At 43.0% G+C, this 21,681-nt stretch overlaps 1 protein-coding gene across 2 annotated transcripts in view; it reads left to right on the top strand.

Annotated features, from left to right (window-relative positions):
- The window catches only part of EGFR (epidermal growth factor receptor), a 159,962-nt gene that overhangs the window by 114,401 nt on the left and 23,880 nt on the right, over positions 1-21,681 (top strand). For both annotated transcript variants that reach the window (XM_048297741.1, XM_048297731.1), the window contains exons 5-17: positions 921-989; positions 3,186-3,304; positions 4,718-4,859; positions 5,540-5,656; positions 6,226-6,352; positions 6,451-6,524; positions 7,710-7,800; positions 8,538-8,737; positions 9,762-9,894; positions 11,274-11,373; positions 13,255-13,412; positions 18,816-18,851; positions 20,149-20,290. In XM_048297741.1, coding sequence (XP_048153698.1) covers positions 921-989; positions 3,186-3,304; positions 4,718-4,859; positions 5,540-5,656; positions 6,226-6,352; positions 6,451-6,524; positions 7,710-7,800; positions 8,538-8,737; positions 9,762-9,894; positions 11,274-11,373; positions 13,255-13,412; positions 18,816-18,851; positions 20,149-20,290 — 1,508 coding nt within the window. The remainder of the gene's footprint in view (positions 1-920; positions 990-3,185; positions 3,305-4,717; positions 4,860-5,539; positions 5,657-6,225; positions 6,353-6,450; positions 6,525-7,709; positions 7,801-8,537; positions 8,738-9,761; positions 9,895-11,273; positions 11,374-13,254; positions 13,413-18,815; positions 18,852-20,148; positions 20,291-21,681) is intronic.

The raw sequence follows: 21,681 nt of genomic DNA, 5'->3' as shown, positions 1-21,681 counted from the left end.
AAAAAAAAAAGTTCTTTGGTCCCACACCAAATCAATCAACTCTTGGACAAGTATTGTCATTTGTTCAGCTATTTGATGGCTGATGGGGGGAAGGAGAATCACATGTTGTTAGTGGGAAGAAGCCCTCTAGTAGGAAATGCCTTTTAAATGTAGTGAATTCCACATTAATCTGCTAAGACAGCCTTTTATGGCTTTAATAATGATCCCCTACTCTAAAATAAGTTGTTTCTCTGGGACTTTGCTTGTCATTAAGAGAAAGAAGAAGAAGAAAGAAGAGAGTAAGGAGGGAGGGATGGGAAAGAACCCAGCACTGAACCCTCAAGGTCAGGCAAGGTGTCCATCCATCTTGCCTACCTCTCCATCAATTGTCCATCTGCACCATAGTCCTACATCAGGGAGTATTTTTGGCAGAGGTTGGGAGGAGGGTACGAAGCAGACAAGTCAAATTACTTTGTGGTCAGAGTAGCTGGCAGTTGCCTGTGAATCCAGTTGGATTTGTTTCTTTTTAGAACTGCGTTGTTCAGAAACACTGATTTACATGTGGCCTGTAGTGAGCAGCTGGCACATGCCTGACTGCAAGCCAGTGATGACTTGCCATTACATGAAAACCCCAGCAGAAGGGCCAGCCGGGCAGTAGCTGAGATTCCTGTTCCTGGGAAAAATATGCCTCTTTCGTAAGCTAGACTGGCTGGGTATTGTGCTTGCTTGGTCAAAGGTGTGGAGGTGGAAAACTGCACGTAGGAAAGCAGAGGTGAACAAAGGATAAGGAATTAAGCTCTCAAAATTTTTGAGCACTGTTACATTGGTGCTTCCTACCCTGGTTTATCAAGGAGGAAATCTCAAGTCATTGTTTTCTGTTGTTCATGGTATATTGTTGTTTTCTTTGTTTACAGAATATTATACTCTGTCTTGTGTCTTAGGTCCCAAATGCCATCAGAACTGCACAGAAGACTATTGCTGGGGTCCTGGTGAACAAAACTGCCAGAAATGTAAGCCTGCAGATTAGCTAAGAAATAGCTTGTGTGCTCTAACATAGAAACTACATTTCTGTCTACTGAAAAACTAACCATAATTATGCCGGTAGGATGCTTGCCTGATACTAAGAGAGCGGCAGAAACATCCATTTGTAAGTGCTTGAGATTTTGCAAGGGTTTATTTTTCCTAAAGTAAAGGTTGAGGAGGAACACCATGTCAATTTGTTTCACTGCTTCATCATTTAGTTTAAAATGTGGGGAAATACACCGGGTTTTGTTTTGTGAAAAGTTCAGTGGAAAAACTGCTGATCTAGACATAATGCAAATGGAAGCAACATCCTACATTCAGTTTTCCATTGCAAATTGTCACCTGAACCTAAGCTTTTTGCCTGCAAATATCAAGCCAAATTTGTATGACTTACAGCTTGAGGAAAGAGGAGCATATACCTTTTCTGTCTTCATTTAGCATAAGCTTCAGTTTTTGTCAGTCGGCTCTGCAGTTTGGCTCTCAGGGTGGACAGTGGCTGTGCGTACAAAGCCTTTCCTGGGTTGGTTCCTGCAGCTGAGGCTGCACAGCTGTCCCAGGACCTTGCGAAACCTCAGGTCTCAGCCCTGCAAGCTTCCAGCATTTACAAACCCTCGCTGGAATCAGGAGGTTGACGAGTGCATAAAACAAAATCTTCTGCGGGCTCTTGCTTGCCTCTCCAGGCATTTGAGAATCTGGCCAATTGAAAATGTATCCCACATTTCCATACATGGGAAAGTTTGGGGGATACATCTCTTTCTCCTGAAAATGAACATGGGATTTTCTATATGAAGTAAAAATGTTTGATGTAATATATGTTTCCAGCAGGAAACTCTAGTCAATAGTTATCAAAGTGATGAGGCGCTTTATTCCCCTGCTAATTCTTACGAAAAAAATTGTATCAAAATGCTCTTCATGTAGAACAATGTGCCTTTTATTCCCCTGTTTCTAGTTGAATGGAGAAGTTGCTATCAGAGAAGCTAATACGTACTGTGGAAATAATCTGTTTCCTTGAAAATATACTACCTTGCCTACAGGCCTACAATAAAAATAAAATAATACAGTTTGGATACTGAATTGTGTAGTGGAAAAAGGATATATGATTTAAAAAAATCACTGTTACATACTCTGTAGCAGTCTATTTTTTCAAATAATTTTCTGTTAATTAACAACCATGGTTTTCAGACTTAACAGGAATTCCTGATAATATTGTAACTCATTTGTGCCAACTGTGAAGTTGATATCAGTTAGCACAGTGCACAGCTGAAATGGTTAGGGTGCTGTAATGAAGCAGAGTAGCCATCAGGTTCTTCTGGCACCTTATGCCAGGCTCTGTGATCAGTAAATATTTTTTTAGAGAACAAACATTTTGGGTCTCTGGTACAAAAACATGCTAGCCATTCATTTCTGGAGTTTTTTTAAATTGTTCTGATTATCCTTTTCTCTGCTTTGATGTTCAAATGGAGAAGATTTCCCAATTCTCAACAAAATGTTGCAGGCAGTTTTTGCTTCCCTGCAAAAAGCTGGACCAGGCCCAGTTCTTCCTTCGGGTTGTTGCACTGGTGCAAACCCTGAGGGAGTTGTTTAATGAAGATAAAATTTGGCCAAGGATTTGAACGTTAAAGAAATGTAATTCAATGTGCATATGAAATCTGCTTGTTGAGTGAGTCTCCCTTCTCTCTGCAAATTTCAGAAATATTTTAGTGCATTAAAGGGACATTTTACAGCACCACACCAACAATGTACAGTTTCCAGTTATAGTACAGAGTCCTGGAAGTTCTGTCATGTTGTTTTTCCCAATGTTAGCACCAATAATAGTAAATTTTCTCAATGAAATGGAGACAGATTCTACCCTGTTGCCCAGCTATAAGATGCAATGACTCCACAGAGTTTTACTTGGTCTTTGATGAAACAGGGTTGTTCTTTCTAAGCAGGACATATTTCCTAGCTGGGATCAGAGTTCTTAGCACCTCATAAGAGCCAAGATAATTACAGGCTGAACATGACCCCTTCTTACCACCACCCACACTCGCTCTCACCCCTCCCAAACTTTGGCCTTAAATGAGGACAGAATGTCCCATGAGGAAAATCTAGCACAGAACCTGCACCAGACCCTTTCTCCATATTTCTTGATCTCATTGCAGCAAGTACAGCTGATGCTTTTCATTTTTTCTTGTCTCTTCCAGTAACAAAAGTCATCTGTGCTCAGCAGTGCTCTGGCCGGTGCAGGGGAAAGGTGCCCAGCGACTGCTGCCATAACCAGTGTGCTGCAGGGTGCACGGGGCCTCGGGAGAGTGACTGCCTGGTAATGATGCTACACCACCACCATAATGGCTTCAATCCCTGACACGGCAAGCAAGGCTTTCAGCTGCATGTCCTCTAGCCTTCGTCAGCCCCAGAAGGCCTCCTGGGAGATGCTGACCTGGAGGGTGCTCCAGGGCTTCCCTGCATGGGTGTTTGGTAGGAGGGAAGATGACATGAACTTCACAGCACCCTTAGCTGGTCTTTGCTGACTCTGCCCAAGGACCTTCCTAGTGTATTCCAAACCAGTGTTAGTGCCTTTGATTGCCCAGTGAGTTCAATGTTGTTGCAGAGCATCTAAGTGCTTTCTTTAGGCAACATCCCTGCATGAGCAGGTCCATGAGCCCACAGCTGCCCCCACAGTGCAGCAGTTTTCCAGGCCAGCACAGCTTTGCCTTGTGCTCCTTAGCACTAGTCAGTAATAATCTTGGTTTACTAAAGCAAGAACTTGTAAGGGGAATAAGATAAGATTCATTTTTTTGCATTTCATTGCACTTCAGGCATGAAATCCAGGTTTGTCTTTCTGCTTTTGACTTGCCGCAAAAAGCACTGCTTTTGGGGAACCCTGGGGCAGTGAAGAGAGAAGAAACAAATGGAGTTTCTTTAGGGAATAAAAGTCCCATTGCTTTTCCACAAGAGTTTCAGGGATTTGGTGCATGCTGTGGTTTTAACTCTTCCTCATGTCTGCACTACACTTCATTATGTATTAAGTGGCATCTGAGTAATCAACATAGAAATCTTCCAACCTGGATTTTATTGTTGTTACCTCTATTCCTGGTTTCTTTCTAAGATGGCTGTGATGCCCTTACTGGCTCACAAAGACAGTTACTCTCTCTCATCTGGAAAGCCAGGGGAGAAGAAAGGGAAAAAGAGAGTCATTATTAATTTAATGCAGATTTAGATTGGAAGAACCAACTTGCCCTTCATAAATGCCTGCTAAATTGTTCATTACCTGCAGCCAAATATAATGGCTTCAGTTTAATATTTAGCCAGAAAAGTCAGTAATTGGCAGGAAAGGACTTGATTTGATTTAGGTTATTAAAAAATGGCCAAGAAAAGTACAGTTTGTCTTGATCTGGTTGCTGCTTGTAGGGAAAATTTTTCTGTCTAAGGCATGCAGATTTGCTCCTGTTCCCACGTGAATCCCAGCAGCTCTCCACCGGAGTGCCAAGGTTTCTTGTTAAGAAAAAGAAAAGCTCATGGTGTGTTTTTAAAAAAAAATTAAACTCCATTGCCCCACCTGAAGCAACCTTTCACCTTCAAAGCCTGAAAGACCATCCCTGTAGCCACTTGGGGTTTCCATTAGAGCTAAGCAGGAAGCAGATGAGGCCATCGGAGTGTTTTAAAGACCTAATGTAAAGTCACTCTCACATTTTAAGGAGAAGGCAGTTTAATGGGTGCTGTTGTTCAATGACAGGCATGCCGCAAGTTTCGGGATGATGCTACTTGCAAGGATACATGTCCCCCCTTGGTCCTGTATAACCCCACCACTTACCAGATGGATGTGAACCCTGAAGGAAAATACAGCTTTGGAGCCACTTGTGTGAAGGAATGTCCACGTAAGTTCATTTCAGGTTGCAGCCCCAGAGGAGGTGGGGGGTTGGAGAAAAGTGGGAAGAGTCCTGTGTCATCCCTCTGTGTTGTGGCCAGGTGAAAGCACTTATTCTCTTTGGCTTCTGTGGGAACTGAGAACAGGTCACAAAGTGGGCCTCTTTAGTCTGCATCCATCACCTTGCGTGATTTTAATCTTTGCATTTTGACTTCTGAAAATTTTTCTCTTGGTGAAGAGAAAGGCATCTTCTAAAAACCATTAGAACAATGGCTATATGGGATCAATCCTATGGATTACCAAAGCATTATCAACTCTTAACTGGTTCTTAATTAGGACTGTTAAAAGTAATTGGTTTTAACACTCCCTCTCAAGGCCTGTGATCATTGTTTTCTCTACAGATGCTTGCTTTTCCTTTCTTGATGTTCCATTTCTGTATTTTTGTAATCGATCAAGCTTGAATGTTGTGTTATCCTTCTGTGACCACTCCCCTCTCTGTAAAATGGTGATAGTGCTGTATGTCAATCTATCTTCAAATTATGTTTGTGACTACTCGTAGTTAATGCCTGTACTTTCCTGAGTGTGCCAAAAGCTCGAACCCCCTTTTCCTTAAGAGTATTGAAGTGCTTGTCTGGCCCCCAAAGCATCCGTCTTGTATTTCAGTCACCTTTGCATCCTTTTTTTTTCCAGACAACTATGTGGTGACAGACCACGGCTCCTGCGTTCGCTCATGCAATGCTGATACTTACGAAGTGGAAGAAAACGGTGTTCGGAAGTGTAAAAAGTGTGATGGGCTGTGCAGCAAAGGTATAAAAAGTATAGAATAAACCAGTAAGGCTTTGAGATGATTGAGAGCTTACTAGAAAAAGTGCAGGGAGTTCTGATCTTAATTCTGATCTTAGTTAAGTGCAAATTCAATATAAATCAGATCCAGTGATATTTTGGAGATATGACAAGTGGTTTGAGCAGGAAACATGGCTGTGGAGCATGCTCTCTAGATGGGGTACACCACAAGTACAGTAGATAAACTGTGTGTTGTGTGCATGTATATCTTGCACGTCAGCCTTCTCCATTTGCCCTTGCTGGTGTCTCATCAATGGGAATGGAAATGGGACAGGGAGAGGAAGGAATATGCCAGAGCCTGTGTGCAGACATGCTCAGACCAGAGCTGCACAGCTGGGCAAGCAGGAAGCAGTTATCCTGTGGCACCTTCTGAAAAGCAAAAATAGGCAAAAGATCTATGAAACTCACCTTAGAGTGGTAGGTTTGACGTTAGGGAATGCTTTCTGAACTCATGGCACTTCCATGTTTCTACCCTTCCACGAGACTGGGCTTCACTTTTGTCCCCCCTAACTTTTATATCTCTCCTTTAACAGTATGCAATGGCATTGGAATAGGTGACCTTAAAGGGATCCTCTCTATAAATGCCACAAATATCGACTCCTTTAAAAACTGTACCAAGATCAACGGGGACGTCAGCATTCTCCCAGTTGCATTTCTAGGGTGAGTTACCTGCTGGCCATTAAGCACTGAAAGAGAAGGGCTAGAGAAAATCCAGGCTAAGCTGTTCTTTTCCCAATTTCTCATTCTGTTTGTTTCAGTGATGCCTTCACGAAGACCCTACCTTTGGACCCCAAGAAGTTGGAGGTCTTCAAAACAGTCAAAGAAATATCAGGTTAGCAGTGAGTTTTAAGCTGAGGTATTTTTTGACTGATACTGCCAAAAACACAAAGGAGGAAGGAAATTTTTTAAGCACATGAAGAGAAGTGCATGCAGAGTGTTTCTTGTCTCTGAGCTACCAAGGGTCACTCCTAACCAAGGTGGTCAGCAGCACCTTGCCAGCATTACGCCCACATAACCCGTACTGGTCTTCCATCCAAGGTGTGTGGTTTGGCCAGAACATCCCTTCTGCTGAACCGTCCGCCCTAGAGAAGAGTAAAAGCAGTGGAGATCCTCAGCCACCCAAGAAGCATGTGGTGATGCAGAGGCGTGCCACTCCGGCTAAAAAAAGCCAAGCGTGTTTCTATTTGTGGGAAACCTTTCAGCAGCTCCTTAGGGAAGCGTGCTCAGTGGCTTGCGTCATCCTTACGGAGACACCCTCTCCAGCCTGAAGAGCTCTTCCTTGGGGTGAACGTGTCTCCATTAGCACAAAGCAGCCAGCGGAGCACTCAGCCACTGTCTTGCACCAAGTATCAATTAAAAGTAATTGTGCTCAGCCCATTATGAAATGAATGTAACATCAGGGCTGGGTCTACAGACATGACTCCAGTTCTCCTTTTCTTTCTCTCTCACCTTTGTGGTTCCCTTCAGGGTAGCAATGACTAATTGCAGAGCTTCATACAACAGCCTGCAATTTCCAAATTTTCCCCTTCCTCCCGAACACCTCAGCTGAGTGGGGAATTCTGCTTGCCTCAGCAAAACCACTACAAGTAGCTATTCTCCTCTGTTCCTGCTTTTCAGTTTTCCTCTTCCCTGAGGTCAGCTGAAAAATGGGATAGAGTGCTGCCTTTTTCCCACAGGCCAAGAGCCTGCAGCCCCTCAGCCAGGGTATCTACTGGCAAGAGCCGTCATTGCTGGTGACTCTGTGTGGCAGGATGTGTGGCTCACCGACACACTCTGTTACGTTCCTAAGCCCTTGTGGTGGGCTGAGAAGTAAACTGTTTATAAAACTAGATTTAGAAATACCTCCTTGCTCCCTAAAATGTCATGGTAGACTTTGAGATCCTTCAGATAAGCACAGGGAAAGCACAAGCGCCTTCTCCTGGTGCAGGATTTGCTACAGGAGAAGGTTCTGCTGTCAGTACTAATGGTGAGTTTATTTCCATTATGATTATTTTTTAATCTTCTTTTCCTCTTTCAGGATTTTTGTTGATTCAAGCCTGGCCTGAGAATGCTACTGATCTCTATGCTTTCGAAAATCTGGAGATTATACGAGGCAGAACAAAGCAACAGTAAGTAAATCGTGTGCCACAGCGACTCTAAGAGAAACGCTGTTTCGAGCTGCTCTTGTCTGAGCACACCAACGTTGCAGGCAGTGTGAGACTCATGTGTCCCAAAACTGATGCATAATGGGGCAAACCCTGCAAGGAGTAGAGCACCATCTCTGTAGTGTAGATAATGTGCCCTGGGAGTAAAGACCCTCACCTCTGTGCCATGTGTGGAGGGCAGCCTTGAGCCTGCTTTCAGGACCCATCCTGGAAGCACGAGCAGGACAGAAAGTGCTCTTTACAATCTGGGGTAAGTTACAATGTGATCAGAAGCACAGTGGGATTTGAGGTAGCTGAGCAGTCATGGATGGAGGCTGCCAAGCAGTGCAGGCAGCAGCAATGTTTCCAGTGCCCTCCTAGGCTTGCCCCAAGAGGAAGAATGACTTGGTGGACAAGCACAAAATAATAGCTGCTTTACCTGAAACCATTGTTCCACATCATTTACTTGTCAGAACGTGTGTGTCCTGCCAGCTTTAGCTTAAAAAACCCTTGCAAAACCAGATTTGAGTATTGCAGTTGTTACATAATAGGCATTTCATGTATGAGGCATTAAGTTTAGAGGGCTGAGCAGAATCTTGCTTGAAGAAAATGCAGTTCACAGCAACACACATTTGACAACTAAAAGAAAAACATGCTGAGTAAACCCCTCTTACTAATTACCTTTCTTGCATGTTTTTTCTATTTGTCCATCTCCATTTTAGTGGCCAGTATTCCCTCGCCGTTGTTAACTTGAAAATACAGTCCTTAGGGCTGCGCTCCCTCAAGGAAATAAGTGATGGAGATGTTGCCATTATGAGGAACAAGAACCTCTGCTATGCTGACACCATGGACTGGCACAGCCTGTTTGCAACTGAGAGCCAGAAAACAAAGATTTTGCAGAATAGAAATAAAAATGAGTGTGGTAAGTCAGGGCTGTATTCCTGCTCCCCACCAAAACTCATGCTGAAATGCAAGAATAAGCTTTCCATAATTCAAGCAAGGCTTTTTTCTCCCTGTTCCTCTGGCTGCAAAATTCATCAGTGATACTGCTTTAATGAAGGTGGTAAGGGAAGAGTGGGATTTTCTTTTCTTCCCTCCAAAATGTGGACTTCGTGATGTCCAACAGATTAGGAGCTTCTTCACTACTATGAGCATAGCGAAGCCACGTCAGTTGAAGGACACAAAAGCTAACTCCTAACATTGGCCTTTTTTGACAAGGTCAAAACTGTTGTTCAGCCATACTGCTATTGACTGCACTGGTCCCTGGGCCAAAATCTAATTATTTCTTTTTGCAGAATATGAATTTGAAGTATTTTAGAAATTTATCATAGAAATACAGAATAGTTTGGGTGAGAAGTGACCTTTAAAGGTCATGTAGGCTAACCTCCCTGCTCTGGGCAGTGATGTCTTTCACTAGACCAGGTTGCTCAGGGCCTCATCCAATCTGACCTTGAACTTTCAGGGATTAAGCATCCACCAATTCCCTATGTAACTCCTGCCAGTGTCTCACCACCCATTGTAACTTCATTATACCCATAAATCTACTTTTTCAGTTTAAAAGCATTTCCCCTTGTCCTGTCACTACAGACCTTAAAAAGTTGTTATAAGTGCCCTTTAAGTACAAAAAAATGCCAATAAGGTTTCTCCAGAGCTGTCTCTTCCCCAGGGTGGAAAACCCCAGCTCTCTCAGCCTGATTTAACTTTATTATACATCAATTAAGTTGTCACAGAGGAGCTCATTCTTATTTTGAATGGCCAGAAGTCAGATTTCAGATTTCAGGCTTTGGGATTTAAAAAAGCATGATTACTCTTCTCCCACACTATCAGAACCATTCACATCTGTTTTGGAACAGGTTGGGGAAACTGGTTGGTCTGATGGAGTGAGGATGGAGAGTCTGACCTCTCTCTTGCCTTGACATTCATGTCTTTTCTTGTCTCTCTCTCAGCTGCTGCCAAGCATGTTTGCGACCCCCTGTGCTCAGACGTAGGCTGCTGGGGCCCAGGGCCCTTCCACTGCTTCTCCTGCAGGTTTTTTGATCGCCAGAAGGAATGTGTGAAACAGTGCAACATCCTGCAAGGGTAAGGTGTCTCAGGTGCTGTAGGTTTTGGTGATGGTATGGGGGTTTTGGTTTTTAAAATGTGTTGTAGCTAGAAAGAGAGCAAGAAACTGGGTCTCTGGTTACATGGGATTTCCCCAGCTTTGCAGAGATGTTGTGTGAACACAGTACCTAGCTGAGGTACCTCTCCTTCCCCATTCAGAATTGCTTAGGAGTTTGCTCCTGACACGGTGACTGCTAAGAAAACATCCCCTTAAGCCCACAAGCAGACTATCTGGAGGCCCAAGCAGGCTAAGCCTTGGGATTCCTTCCCATAAGGAAGAAAGGAGTTTAAAGCCCAAGCTGTGACTGTCATGTCATGGGTGAGAGCCAGAGACATTTAGAGTCTCTGGGAGCTCAGTCATACCCAGAGCCAGGGCTTTGCTGCTTGGTAGACTTCCTTACTGCAAAGGGATTCTTATATTTGCTCAGATGAGCCTTGCAGTTCGCAAAATTGCAGTCAAGGCAGAAGGAACTTTCATCCAAAAATCGCTGAGAGCAGCAATTTCAAGCAAAATTACTGCTTCAGCCTCACTCAGGACATGGGAAAAATACTGCTGCCTTGTGTGTCAATTCAACAGGTGATGTAGGTGGAAAAGGCATATCTAGCAGCAAAATTACAGGGATTTTTCAGTAAATCTTTCAAAGTTTGACTTTTAAAGCTCCTGAGTTTTAAGCAAGTACTTGTCAGGGTGCTAATGCCTCTGATGTTTGTATTTCTCTAGTGGCTTGCCATTTAACAGCTGTCTTTTTTTTAAAGTGAATTCCCTCTAGCAGCTATTATAACCTGAAGGGCAGATCGGGGCATTTTTTTGTGTCAAATGATGGGAAGATTTAGTTTAATTAAAAACACCATTACTTGAAGTGGAACAGCTTTATTGCTATTGAAACCATCTGTTCCCAACTTTCATATTTTAATGATTCATTGTGTGTTGTAGAGAGGACATGAATTTAATTATCAGTGCCTTGCTGTTTAACTTTCCTAATTATTATTTGTAGCCTTGGAATCACTTGAACTGTTTTTGCTGATCTCTTTGCATCACTACCATTTAAAAGCCTCTAGAATGGTTGTGAGTATTCTGTGACATTAGCTTAAAAGGGAAAGTAAACTAATTTGTAGTGTGCAATCTGGAGTGCCATGTGTTTCACTGCCAACCAAATTTCCCTTACTCTTACGTCCTCCTGGTTGCACTGAGCAAGTGCTACTGGTGTAGCCAAGAGGGTCCCTCCTCCTGTCTCAGCACCATCATCATCTCAATTTAACGTGGAAAAGTCTGGAAAAGGAGAGAAGACCACGGTTTATTACTTGCTGATCAGCCTGAGGTTTAATTATTTCTGGGTTTTTTTGTTGTTGTTTTCCAGGGAGCCAAGAGAGTTTGAAAAGGACTCCAAGTGCCTCCCCTGCCACCCTGAGTGCCTGGTGCAAAACTCCACCATGTACAATGCAACCTGCACTGGACCTGTAAGAGCAGACTCATCTTAGCAAACCTGAGCCTTAAATCATTTATTAATATGTTTTTCCCATGTTCAGATAATCCTGAGGTCTCATATTAACCCTGTCTGAGGTGGAGCAGAGATGGGGGTGGTTAGAAGTCAAGATCTTGGGGCAAGGGAGCAGGATAGGAAACCTCAGGGTGTTAGTTTTATTTTTGTGACATGTAATCCACAGTCACAGACATTGTAGAGTCTTTAATATTTTTTTGTATTTTTACAGAAAAAAAAAAAAACTTACTGTGGCAAACATGGCAAACATTTGAGTAACGTGTAGCTACTCAGCTTCCAAGTTGGTGTGAACATGTTAGCTTGGACTCATATCTTAATTGCAAAAGTCCAATTCTTTTTTTTTTGTTTTTGGGAGATCAAATCTCCTGCTTCCATCACAGGTGCACCTCTGTGATATTTAACCCAACTCTTTAAACACCTCTTGCCACCCCCTGCAGCCTCTGAGTGTTTGACCCTTGCCCATTGTTGCAGTCTAGGAATGGTACTCCCCAATTTGGTACTCTCACTGAGACTCTCCAAAGACTCTCTCTCACAAGTCACGCACTCCCTCTCTCCCCCCTTTCCCCTGTGGCAGGCTGGAGAGGAGAATTGGAGGCATAAGAGGTTTAAATCGTGGGCTGAGATAAGAACAATTTACTGGAAACAGCAATGAGATAAGAAGGGGAATAGTAACAGCAACAACATTAATAACAGTGTACAAGAAAGGTGAAGGACTCACATGTGATTGCTTGAAACTAGCATTGCCCCACTGTTCCCTCTACCATGCATGCTCAACCAGAAGAAACCCTTTCTCCCCAGAAGAGACTCCTTTCCCCTACCCCTGGCAATGACATGAGATGGTGTAGAATAACCCCTATGTCCTAGCCACGCCCCTTCTGGCTGCTGCAAAAATTAACCCTGTCCTGGCGAGAACAAGGACACCCATCATCAGTTTGAAGAGTCACTGCTCAGTAATGTGAAGCATTTCCATCCTCCCTCCTAGCACCATGGCCTCAGGGATGTTATTTACATTATGAACTCCTTCAGGCAGTGACCCCTTGTTCCATATTTGCCTAGCATCTAGTAATCAGTCTATTATAGTGGCCCTTAGACATTACAGTGATTAAAATAATCTTCCTATAGCATGTCTTACTGTAGTCCCACTGCAACCAGCACTGTGGATCTGGTCTGTTTTTTCTCCATAGTAGAATTTGACCCACAATTGCTGGTTCCTCTGCTTTAAAATATTTAGGTCATTCATGGTGCTGGTAGAGTCTTAATAAAAACAGTTCTGCCAAAAATGGCCAAAGGCAATGCCTTTAAATACAAACTAAGTGTTTTTCAAAGTGGAAAACAAAAATTGCATGGACTCCTTGGGTTGCCTCCATCATCCTATGCTTCTCCTTACCAGAGGAAAGAACCTGTGCTGAGAAACCAGAAAAATAATGATTTGATGCCAGTATTTCAGAGGGGTGTCAGCAGGGCCAGGTCCCCTATTTTAAATTGTGTGACAGTAGATTGCAGCAGGTAGCAGCCAAGCTGTCTGCTTTTCAGCTAACCCCTTATCAGGGTGTCATTAAATTATTTCCCATTTAAAATGCAAAGCACAAGTTTTCCAACTGGACAGAAGGCAGAGGGAAAAAAGAAACAACAATGTAATGCAAGAAAACATTAGCTTAAAGCAGCAGGAAATGCCTTTGTGTGGTCCATCCTACAAGAGTAATTACTTGCAAGAATATCAGGTAGCAAGGTAATAAAACCAGATGATGCTGAAAACTTCCAGCAGTGGAAGGCATCTTCTGAATTTCCTTTTGAATAGGCTGATGTAAGGGCATCGTAAACAAGTTGTTTCTCTCTGCAGGGTCCTGACAATTGCATGAAGTGTGCCCATTTTATCGATGGCCCACACTGTGTGAAATCCTGCCCAGCAGGGGTTCTGGGAGAGAATGACACCCTCGTCTGGAAATATGCTGATGGGAATAATGTTTGCCAGCTCTGCCATCCAAACTGCACCCGGGGGTGAGTAAAACCTGGGACTGAATGGAGACAGGGAAGAAAAGAAATGGAGAAACAGCTTGTCTCGAGCTCTTTCTCTTCCTGATGGTCCCATGTCAAACCACTGAGAAGAAGAACTAGCAGGGAGCAAGAGAGGTCAGGAGGACACACTGCAGAGTGTGGCAGACTTTATAAGTAGGAAAAGGTCAGTGGTACTTTGTCTTTATGCAGAAGGAAAGAAAATAAATTGCTTAAGGGGTTTGAAACAGGATTGTTTGATAACTGGAGAACAGAATTTTACAGGACTCATGCACCAGTGATGCACCTTTTTTTTCCCACCTCGCTTGTTGCTGTGTCCTCTGGTTTTGAGAGGAACATCAGTGACATCTGGTGGATACTGGGTTCCCAGGGCCCATTTTTCTCTGCACCTTTCAACTTTCAGGAGGGAAATCCGAGTGGGATAACACAGGGATTTTCTTTTATTCCTTCTTTCCATATACTAGCACTCGGTCTGAGTTTAAGCCTTGTGAGTGTGGTTTTATTAACAGGCATCAGAGTAAACCCAATCTATACGAGCCATTTTTGTCCTCATTTGGGGACATGCTTAAACTGCAACCTGTAACAAGCTGTGAATTGATCCGTTTAACCTACATCACAAGTAATAATTGTCTCTGTCCTGATTTCCAACCTACAAAGGACATGGAATGCACAGGAAAAGGTTTTAGGGTTTGAGAGTTGGTTATTGTACTGTGATGCTTTCAGAGCAAAAAGCCAGCCCATGTTTGGTGTATTTTCTTTGACAGCCCTCTGCTTTTTACCTTGCAGGTCTGTCTGATCCAAAATCATTCTCTAATATGCCTGTAATAAGTGTTGCAAGAGAGGAGTTGTAACATATTCAGACCAACCATCACATGGTACATTAATTATTAATTATTAATCCAGCTGCCGGTTCCCCACCTTCATGGAAAAAAGGAGATGAAGGGTGGAATCAGCAAGTAACAGCCCTTTGTAGTGCTTGTGGTGAAATTCAGTGCAACAGTTCTCAGATGGTAGTTATACCAACCTGGTGGATTTGCCCCAATTTACAGCGATGCCCCCTGGTTTTGCTATAGTCACAGACAAGGTTTATCAGGGCTTCCCACTGCAGGCCTAAGAACAAATTTTCTCGGCTGAAAAGGGATCTTAATAAGTTTGCTCTTTATTAATGACCTCAGAAGTCCCTACTAATATGAACTGGCCAGAGTGATCCAATATCCTCCTTCTAACTGGCCACATGGAAATGCAGCTGATTGGCAGAATAGTGTATTAAGTGACCACATCTGGACAAGGCTTTTTTTCACTGTGCAGCCTCAGTAGTAAGATCAAACACTAGGCTCGAACGCAGACTTGGAGAACATAATTTGCCAGACAGGGATGTAAAACGAGCCACACGGTGGCTCTTAATGCACAAGCAGGTTCCCCAAGCAGAATTGATCAGAGAAGTCAATTCCTGCCTGTCTTTAGCAGTGGGTGGGGGAACCACAAGAGTCAGGCAGGAGATGAGGTTACAGTAAGAAGAATTTTTTTAAGTGAGGGCTACCCAACATATGCCTCAGTGCATTTGGCCCTGTGTTATTAAGGCAGAACATAAAAAGTAGTATCAATTTCATCTTTCAAATGATGGAACTGGGCTGAGTTAGCATCAGTTACATTGTGAACATGCTCAATAGCCCGATTTCGAGTTGCTGTCTAAATGTGGCAGATGAAATAGGCTGTATCCCTGAAGGGCTCAAGAGAGCTAGAAGGAGGTAATGTTGCTATTTTTGCTACACAGATGGGACATCTGTGGCCATGGATAAGTAGGGAGCCAGTGTCAGGGTTATAATATGGGAACATGCAGTATGGCACAGCATTGTCCCTCTGAAGGCAATCCATCAGCAATGCCATTTCTCTTCATGCCTTTCCCTCGTTTTGCTTTGGGAATGGATCTGTTCAGCAGTGGGTGGAAAACATCTGTCTCACAAAGCTTTTGCATCCTTAGAAACCACAGTCTCAGCAATTTCTGCATGACAAGAAACAACAACTTCATTTCTGTCCCTGTCCAATTTCACGGGTAGAGCCCACAAAATCTTATCAGCATGATTAAGTGTGCTGACTTCAGTAGTCATGCAAGTAAGGGTTCCCAGGATCTCTCTCTGTTTTCCTTATTTGAAGAAGCTTCAAGTAAAAGACTTCTCTTCCCAGCTGAGTTTTGTCATGCACTTCATTTTTTTGCTTTAGGTGTGCGTACGGGTCATTCATTGCTTCTTTTGTAATGCCAAGAAGAATCCCTTCGAGTCTCATTTTCTTTGCTGAGTCCATTTTTCAGCCTTCATTAGTAAATAGAATGAAGAATGGTTTCTCCTGGTTGGCCCAAAAGACCCCTACTCTCCCAATTCTTCTGTATTCTCATGGGGATTTTGTACACAAGCTTCCTTTTGCCCTGCCTCTGGTACAGCTGAGAATATATGCTACAATAAAGAAAGCAACATCTCAAAAGCCCTGGAATTACCCCATTTATATGTTCATCAATTAATGACACTCACGATCTTAATTAATCTGGTCAATGTTGAAGGATTTGATTTTCCCTGGCAGTCTCACAGAGTATAGGAATTAAACTCAGCCACTGAGGTGGATAAGCAAGGAGAGAAGCCACCACTGTAGCCAGTACCACTAGCTGACACATCCTGCCTCCATCCACAGTTGCTATCAACACTCTGTGTCTCAGCAGTCTTCATTTTAAATGCTAAGGGATTTTTGGGGGAGATGAGAAAGTGAACAAGGGGGTCTGAGAGAGAAGGCTGCAGAGCCACAGCACAAATTCTATGCCTTTGTCACACTTGGAAGGTTAATTAGAAAGAAAGGATGAAGTAAAATCTTTGAAAAGTTTAAAAAGGTTTAGAAATTATTTTCCATTTCTTTTATGATTGTGAAGTAACTTAGGCTGTTATATGTGAGACCCCTCTGAAAGGCCATTAATCATAACAATTGACTGCATTCTATCAAGTTAGGAACTATGGGTTGAGGAGAAAGTTGTTAAAATCTTGATGGATTTAGGAAATAAATAGCTGTGTCTGCACTGGGACAAGTAATATTTACATAGACAGGTAAAATGCTGAATTCAGGATGAAGTAGTTTTCAGGAACTGTACACAGAACTAATTTTCCAGTAAGTAGAGAAATATATCAAAGACTACCACTGCTGTTATATTCATCTAACATATCCATAAGATCTTAAGGTACTTCATAACATAAGGCCACATTTGTCATTTTGGTTTCTGTAAGCAGAAGAAAAATGACTCAGGAATGGAAAACGTGATTGTTTAGATTCCATAAAATCTGGGTTACTGATGTTGGGTGTCATCATAAAATTCCACCTTAACAAATATAGTTATATATAGTCCTGGAGGGATAATTCATACGGGCTTTGTTTCTTCTCTGACTTGTGAAATTAATCAAAAAACCAAGTGGGATTTGAAAAGCACAAGCTGAACTCTCTATTTCTTCCCAAACACTTTTTACTTTTTCCCACCAGACTTGCTGTTGATGGATTTGTGTGGGAAAGGGAAGGGGACTGATAAAAATCTACATTTCTCCTGCCTCTGCTTCGATGTGTAAGAGAAGAACTGGTCGGTCATTCCTCAGACTGTAGATTCAATCCCCTCAGCCAGTTTTGTTTGCTGTTAGGAAGCACGTAGAGAACTTGTCATCATAAAATAGCATGGCAAACCAGATTTTTGAGGGAGAGATACTTTGAGGGACAGTAGTCATATTCTGAAATTAGGTGAGGTCTTCTAATTTCATATTCTTATCAAGAGCAGCTGCACATGCTTTGTTGCCTTAGAAATTTATATCCAGGTGGTAGAGCATGACTGGATGGGGTCTGGAGTCCAAGATCAGTTTTCCATTGAACATCCGAAGAGAGAAGCCCAAGGCAAGACTGCCTCCTATGACCCTAAGCAATGGTCTGCTTAAGAATCTGCTCTGCATGTGCAGCCTCTCTGTGCTTAGTTTTACAACTGAGCAAACAAAGCAAGCTGTATGCAGATAGGAAAGCTAACCAGGCTGAGGACCCAGAATCCAGGGATTGGTATGCACAGCACTTCCAGCATGTCCAGGACACCAGGATGCACATTCTTGCATGGGAGTCCAGTGAACTTACAAGACCTTCCAGATGCTGGGTCTTGGAGCGCTGTGTTGGCCCAGGAACAAGGCAAATACACGAGGGAAGATCCAAGTAATGAAAACAAACAAACAAACAAACAAAATCCCAGTAAAATGAGTAGTTGCTTCACCTCTTCCTTCCCCAGGCCCAGACCAAGTTACGAGAGAAGATCTGCAACTCTACCTGGCGTTTTGAAATTCTTCTGGTTCCTCCTCTCAGTAAGAGGGATTCCAGAGTTTTCCTGGCATGGGCTCACTCCTTACCCCCTACTTGACCTCCTCTGGAACTGTTTTGGGATGGTCCATTTTCTTTAAGTCAGCACAGGGAGCAGATACCACAAACTGGACTTTACTCCTTCCTGTGCTCTGTTTTCCAGAGGTGATGTCACCCTCTCTGAAATACTGTCCTTCCTCAGTAGACACCACAAAGACCACAATTCCCATGAAGAGCATCCATCTCATAGCCCAGCAGCACTCAGGGAATGCACTGTGCCTCTCACACTCATTAGACCATCAAGTGAACTCAGTCCCTGTGTTTTCATCTGTGTTGGTTTTGCACTGCACTGCCAAAATTCTGAGCATTTTAAACTCGAATGGAGGGTGAATGACTTGCTAGTACAGTTCCTGGCTCTCTGGATAACTGTTATACCTGTTTACATTACCAGTAACATAAGACTTTGGATTCTAAAGGAAAAATATCATGGACACATGCCAACAAACTACAGCCAGAGAGAGTGCTGTCAAATCCCATTTTTTGATGGGATGTATCTGCTACCCAAGTTTTCCATTGCAATAGAAAGTGTAGAAATTAAAACCTTTACCTTATCAGGAAACAAGGAGTAGGCAGAAGGGTCTGCAATGACATGTTTCCACGTATATTTGTGTCCTTGTACGAGCAGGAGGCTACGTCTGTCCTCCATGGTCAGCCCCGGGCTCTGCACAGAGCCACAGAATCCATGAATTTTGTGTATCTGTGTCCTCCCCCACTTCTACCACATGCTAAAACGTTGTTTTAAAACATTCTTTAAACTAAGCATGCAGCATGGCTATTTCTCTAGATAAAAGATTTTGGAGCAAGGTTGTTGCTGACTGATATTTAATGGAGTGTATGACTATTATAAATTCCTGTGTTAACACTTGGACTGCTCTGAAACACAGACTTTTCAATCAGTAGCACTCTTAGTTGGAATTACAGAAGTATGTAGGCCAGAGCTACTATATTTGTAACATTCATTTGTTTTTACAGGTGCAAAGGGCCAGGTCTTGAAGGCTGTCCAAATGGGTGAGTATTTCATCTGCTACAATTAATGGCAGAGCTGGAAAGAATGCGTGTGTGTTTACATTTCCTCACTGGACACTGCAGGGCTGGGACTAAAGTTAAGTCTTCAGCTCTTTATGGGGAAGTGACAGATTAGAGCAGGCTCAGACCTATAAAAATGGTTAAAAGAACTGAGAAATATTGCTACTGGCACAAGACTTCAAAATCTTGTTCTGCCTACAGTTTTTGTCAAGGTGAGACCAGGGATCTGTTACTGAAGAATAAAAGGAGGGGATTGAAAAAGAAAGGATTAAGGGCAGAGAGAGATATGTTTAGGACTGATATAGTCACCTCTGTTACAGGAGACTCAGAGATGCAGAGGGTCTTTTCCAGCCCTGTGATCTGTCCATATCCAAATACTGTGCGCCCAGATGGATGCTCATTTGTCACACTCACACTAGATCTTGTATCACACTGTTTGGCTTCATGATGTGCTCAAGGTCATGCAACAAACAAACAGTCTTCTCGGACTGAGAGAGAGGGATTTCATTTCTGGCCACAAAGTCATGCCATGGCAAGACAAATTCAGCCTAGAAGTACTGTTAAAAAGTGACTGCATTTAATAGAAATCCCTGGGGCAACTTCGAAAAATGCTGGGAAGAATCTTTTAAGTACAGACCAAAAAACAACCTTGGAAATCAGGTTTTTCTTTTCACCTTAAATTTGCAATTACGCAGGCTCTAATAAAGAGGCAGCAATCTGTATGTACAGTGGGGATGGTACACAATACCTGGCTTCAGACATTTGTACTTGTAAGGAAGACAGATGATCTGATGTTCACTGTGACCCTTACAGCATGCCTCCCCAAATAATGAGGGGATGTCAGCTGCGTTGCTGGTATCACAACTGTGTCTGTGTTCCTGACAGGCCTTCTCTCCACATGCTTCATGTCTCTGATCACATGTGGGCTGCCCACAGCTGGCACACTAAGGCTTCACAGATCTGATGCTCATGCGCTTGGTGGGTTTGTTGGAAGGAGGAGAAATCCCCTTGCTTAAGTTATGAGGATCAGTTCCATTTGTGAGTTTGAGGGAAGAATGAAGACTTGTGGTTTAAGCCCAGATGGAAATTAAGCACCACTTTGAACAGATTACTGGATGAGGCCCTTAAAAATACAGGTGCCCAAGAAATCTGTAATGTGGGTGTCCAGTGTGTGTGTTCGATCAAAACCTAAGGCTTCCTGCAACCTCTGTAGGGATTCTCTAAAATCTTACACCTAAGAAATTTTTTTCTCTTTCTTGCATCCCCTCCTGCGTTGCAGCTCCAAGATCCCCTCAATCGCAGCCGGTGTTGTTGGAGGTCTCCTGTGCCTGGTGGTGGTGGGCCTGGGCATCGGCCTGTACCTGCGGAGACGCCACATCGTCAGAAAGCGGACCCTGCGCCGGCTGCTGCAGGAGAGGGAGGTGAGTGCTGCCAGCACCTCTGCTTCATCTGGGGCAGTGGATGCCCTTCTCCTCATACCAGACGATTAAAGCACCCTGCATCTGCCTTGTAACTCAGCAGTCCCTGGGAATGGAAAATGCGGCAGCTGCCATGCTACTCAGGAAAGGGGCGGTGTACACCTAACATCTTCTCACTTAATCTCAAATCTGATCCCTCTGCATATAATTTTCAAAAGAATTAAGGGATTTGGATGTCTTAATCCCAAGGAAAGTCATTGAGATTGTCTTCTCAGAAAAAAACTACACCTTCAGGGTCAAGTGCAATGTGTTTGCTGATCCATACTACCTTGCTGTGTAGACCTTCAGCCTCACATTTTGTGTCCCTCCAGACAAGCCTTGAGCCTCCTGTGGCAGCTTGGGGTACTTCTGAAAATTTTACCCCCTTGATCAGGTGTGTGCCTGATCCTGTGGAAAAAAAGGAGAGGAGGGAAAGAAATTAAGGAAGTGTGTTTAAATCTTGTCTTTGGTTTGTTTTTAGCACAAAAAGCCCACAAAGCCATCAAAGTGAATGGTTTACCCTGTTGTGCATGAACAAGGTTTCTACACTGCTTTTTTTGGTTTTGCATGGCTTTGAGTGCATTACAGCATCACCCTCTGGACACCTCATACATAGCAAAACTCCTAATCCTGGATGGAAACGGCTGTTTTGTGGTTAGCCCCCTTCTCTTTCTAGTGCAGTTCTAATAAATAAGCCAATTGTTTTTAACATTCTGCTAAAATCCCAGTTGCAGCTTCTTCCTGTACTTGCCAGCTTTGCAGAGTCAGCTGCTAATATCCTTTAAAAAAAAGAAAAAAACCCAAGCTGGTCTGTTTTCCATTGTACTACGAAACAATATTTCACATACTGCTGTATTCTGCAGTTGTGATAGTAGAGTTCAATTTGTGCTCAGCTTATATCGTACTCTCTGGACTCCTCAAAATGAGGATATTTCGTCACAACAAAGAGCCTGCTGACCCTCTAAAATCAGATTGAATCTAGCTAAATATGGTGTTATTCAAAGGAAAAGCAGAAGGAAGAACTAAGGAAAAAGCTGACTTACGCATCATAAAAGTGTTAAATGTCTTTGGAGGGCATTACTGCTGTTTGCAATAAGGCTTAGATAAAATTTTGAAAAAATCAATAGCCAATTCAACATCCTTTTTTTTTGAGGAAAGAATCACTGTCAGAGTTTCAATTGCTTTTTGTACACTGCGTGGTCTCGGGGAACCACTGGTACCATGGGAATTGTATCCAGTTAAACAAGTGCAGACATGAAAGGTTGCAGATGATTCTTGCCCATTATTTTAAACATTTTCATAATTTATTCACAAGTTCAAAACAAAAATAATCTCCTTTAGCATCTGTGGTAATT

Source organism: Corvus hawaiiensis, chromosome 1, assembly GCF_020740725.1.
Source record: "Corvus hawaiiensis isolate bCorHaw1 chromosome 1, bCorHaw1.pri.cur, whole genome shotgun sequence".
In the NCBI taxonomy this organism is placed as follows: Eukaryota; Metazoa; Chordata; class Aves; order Passeriformes; family Corvidae; genus Corvus; species Corvus hawaiiensis.
The sequence above is the reverse complement of the archived record's forward strand: the minus strand, read 5'-3'. Positions and strand labels throughout refer to the sequence as shown.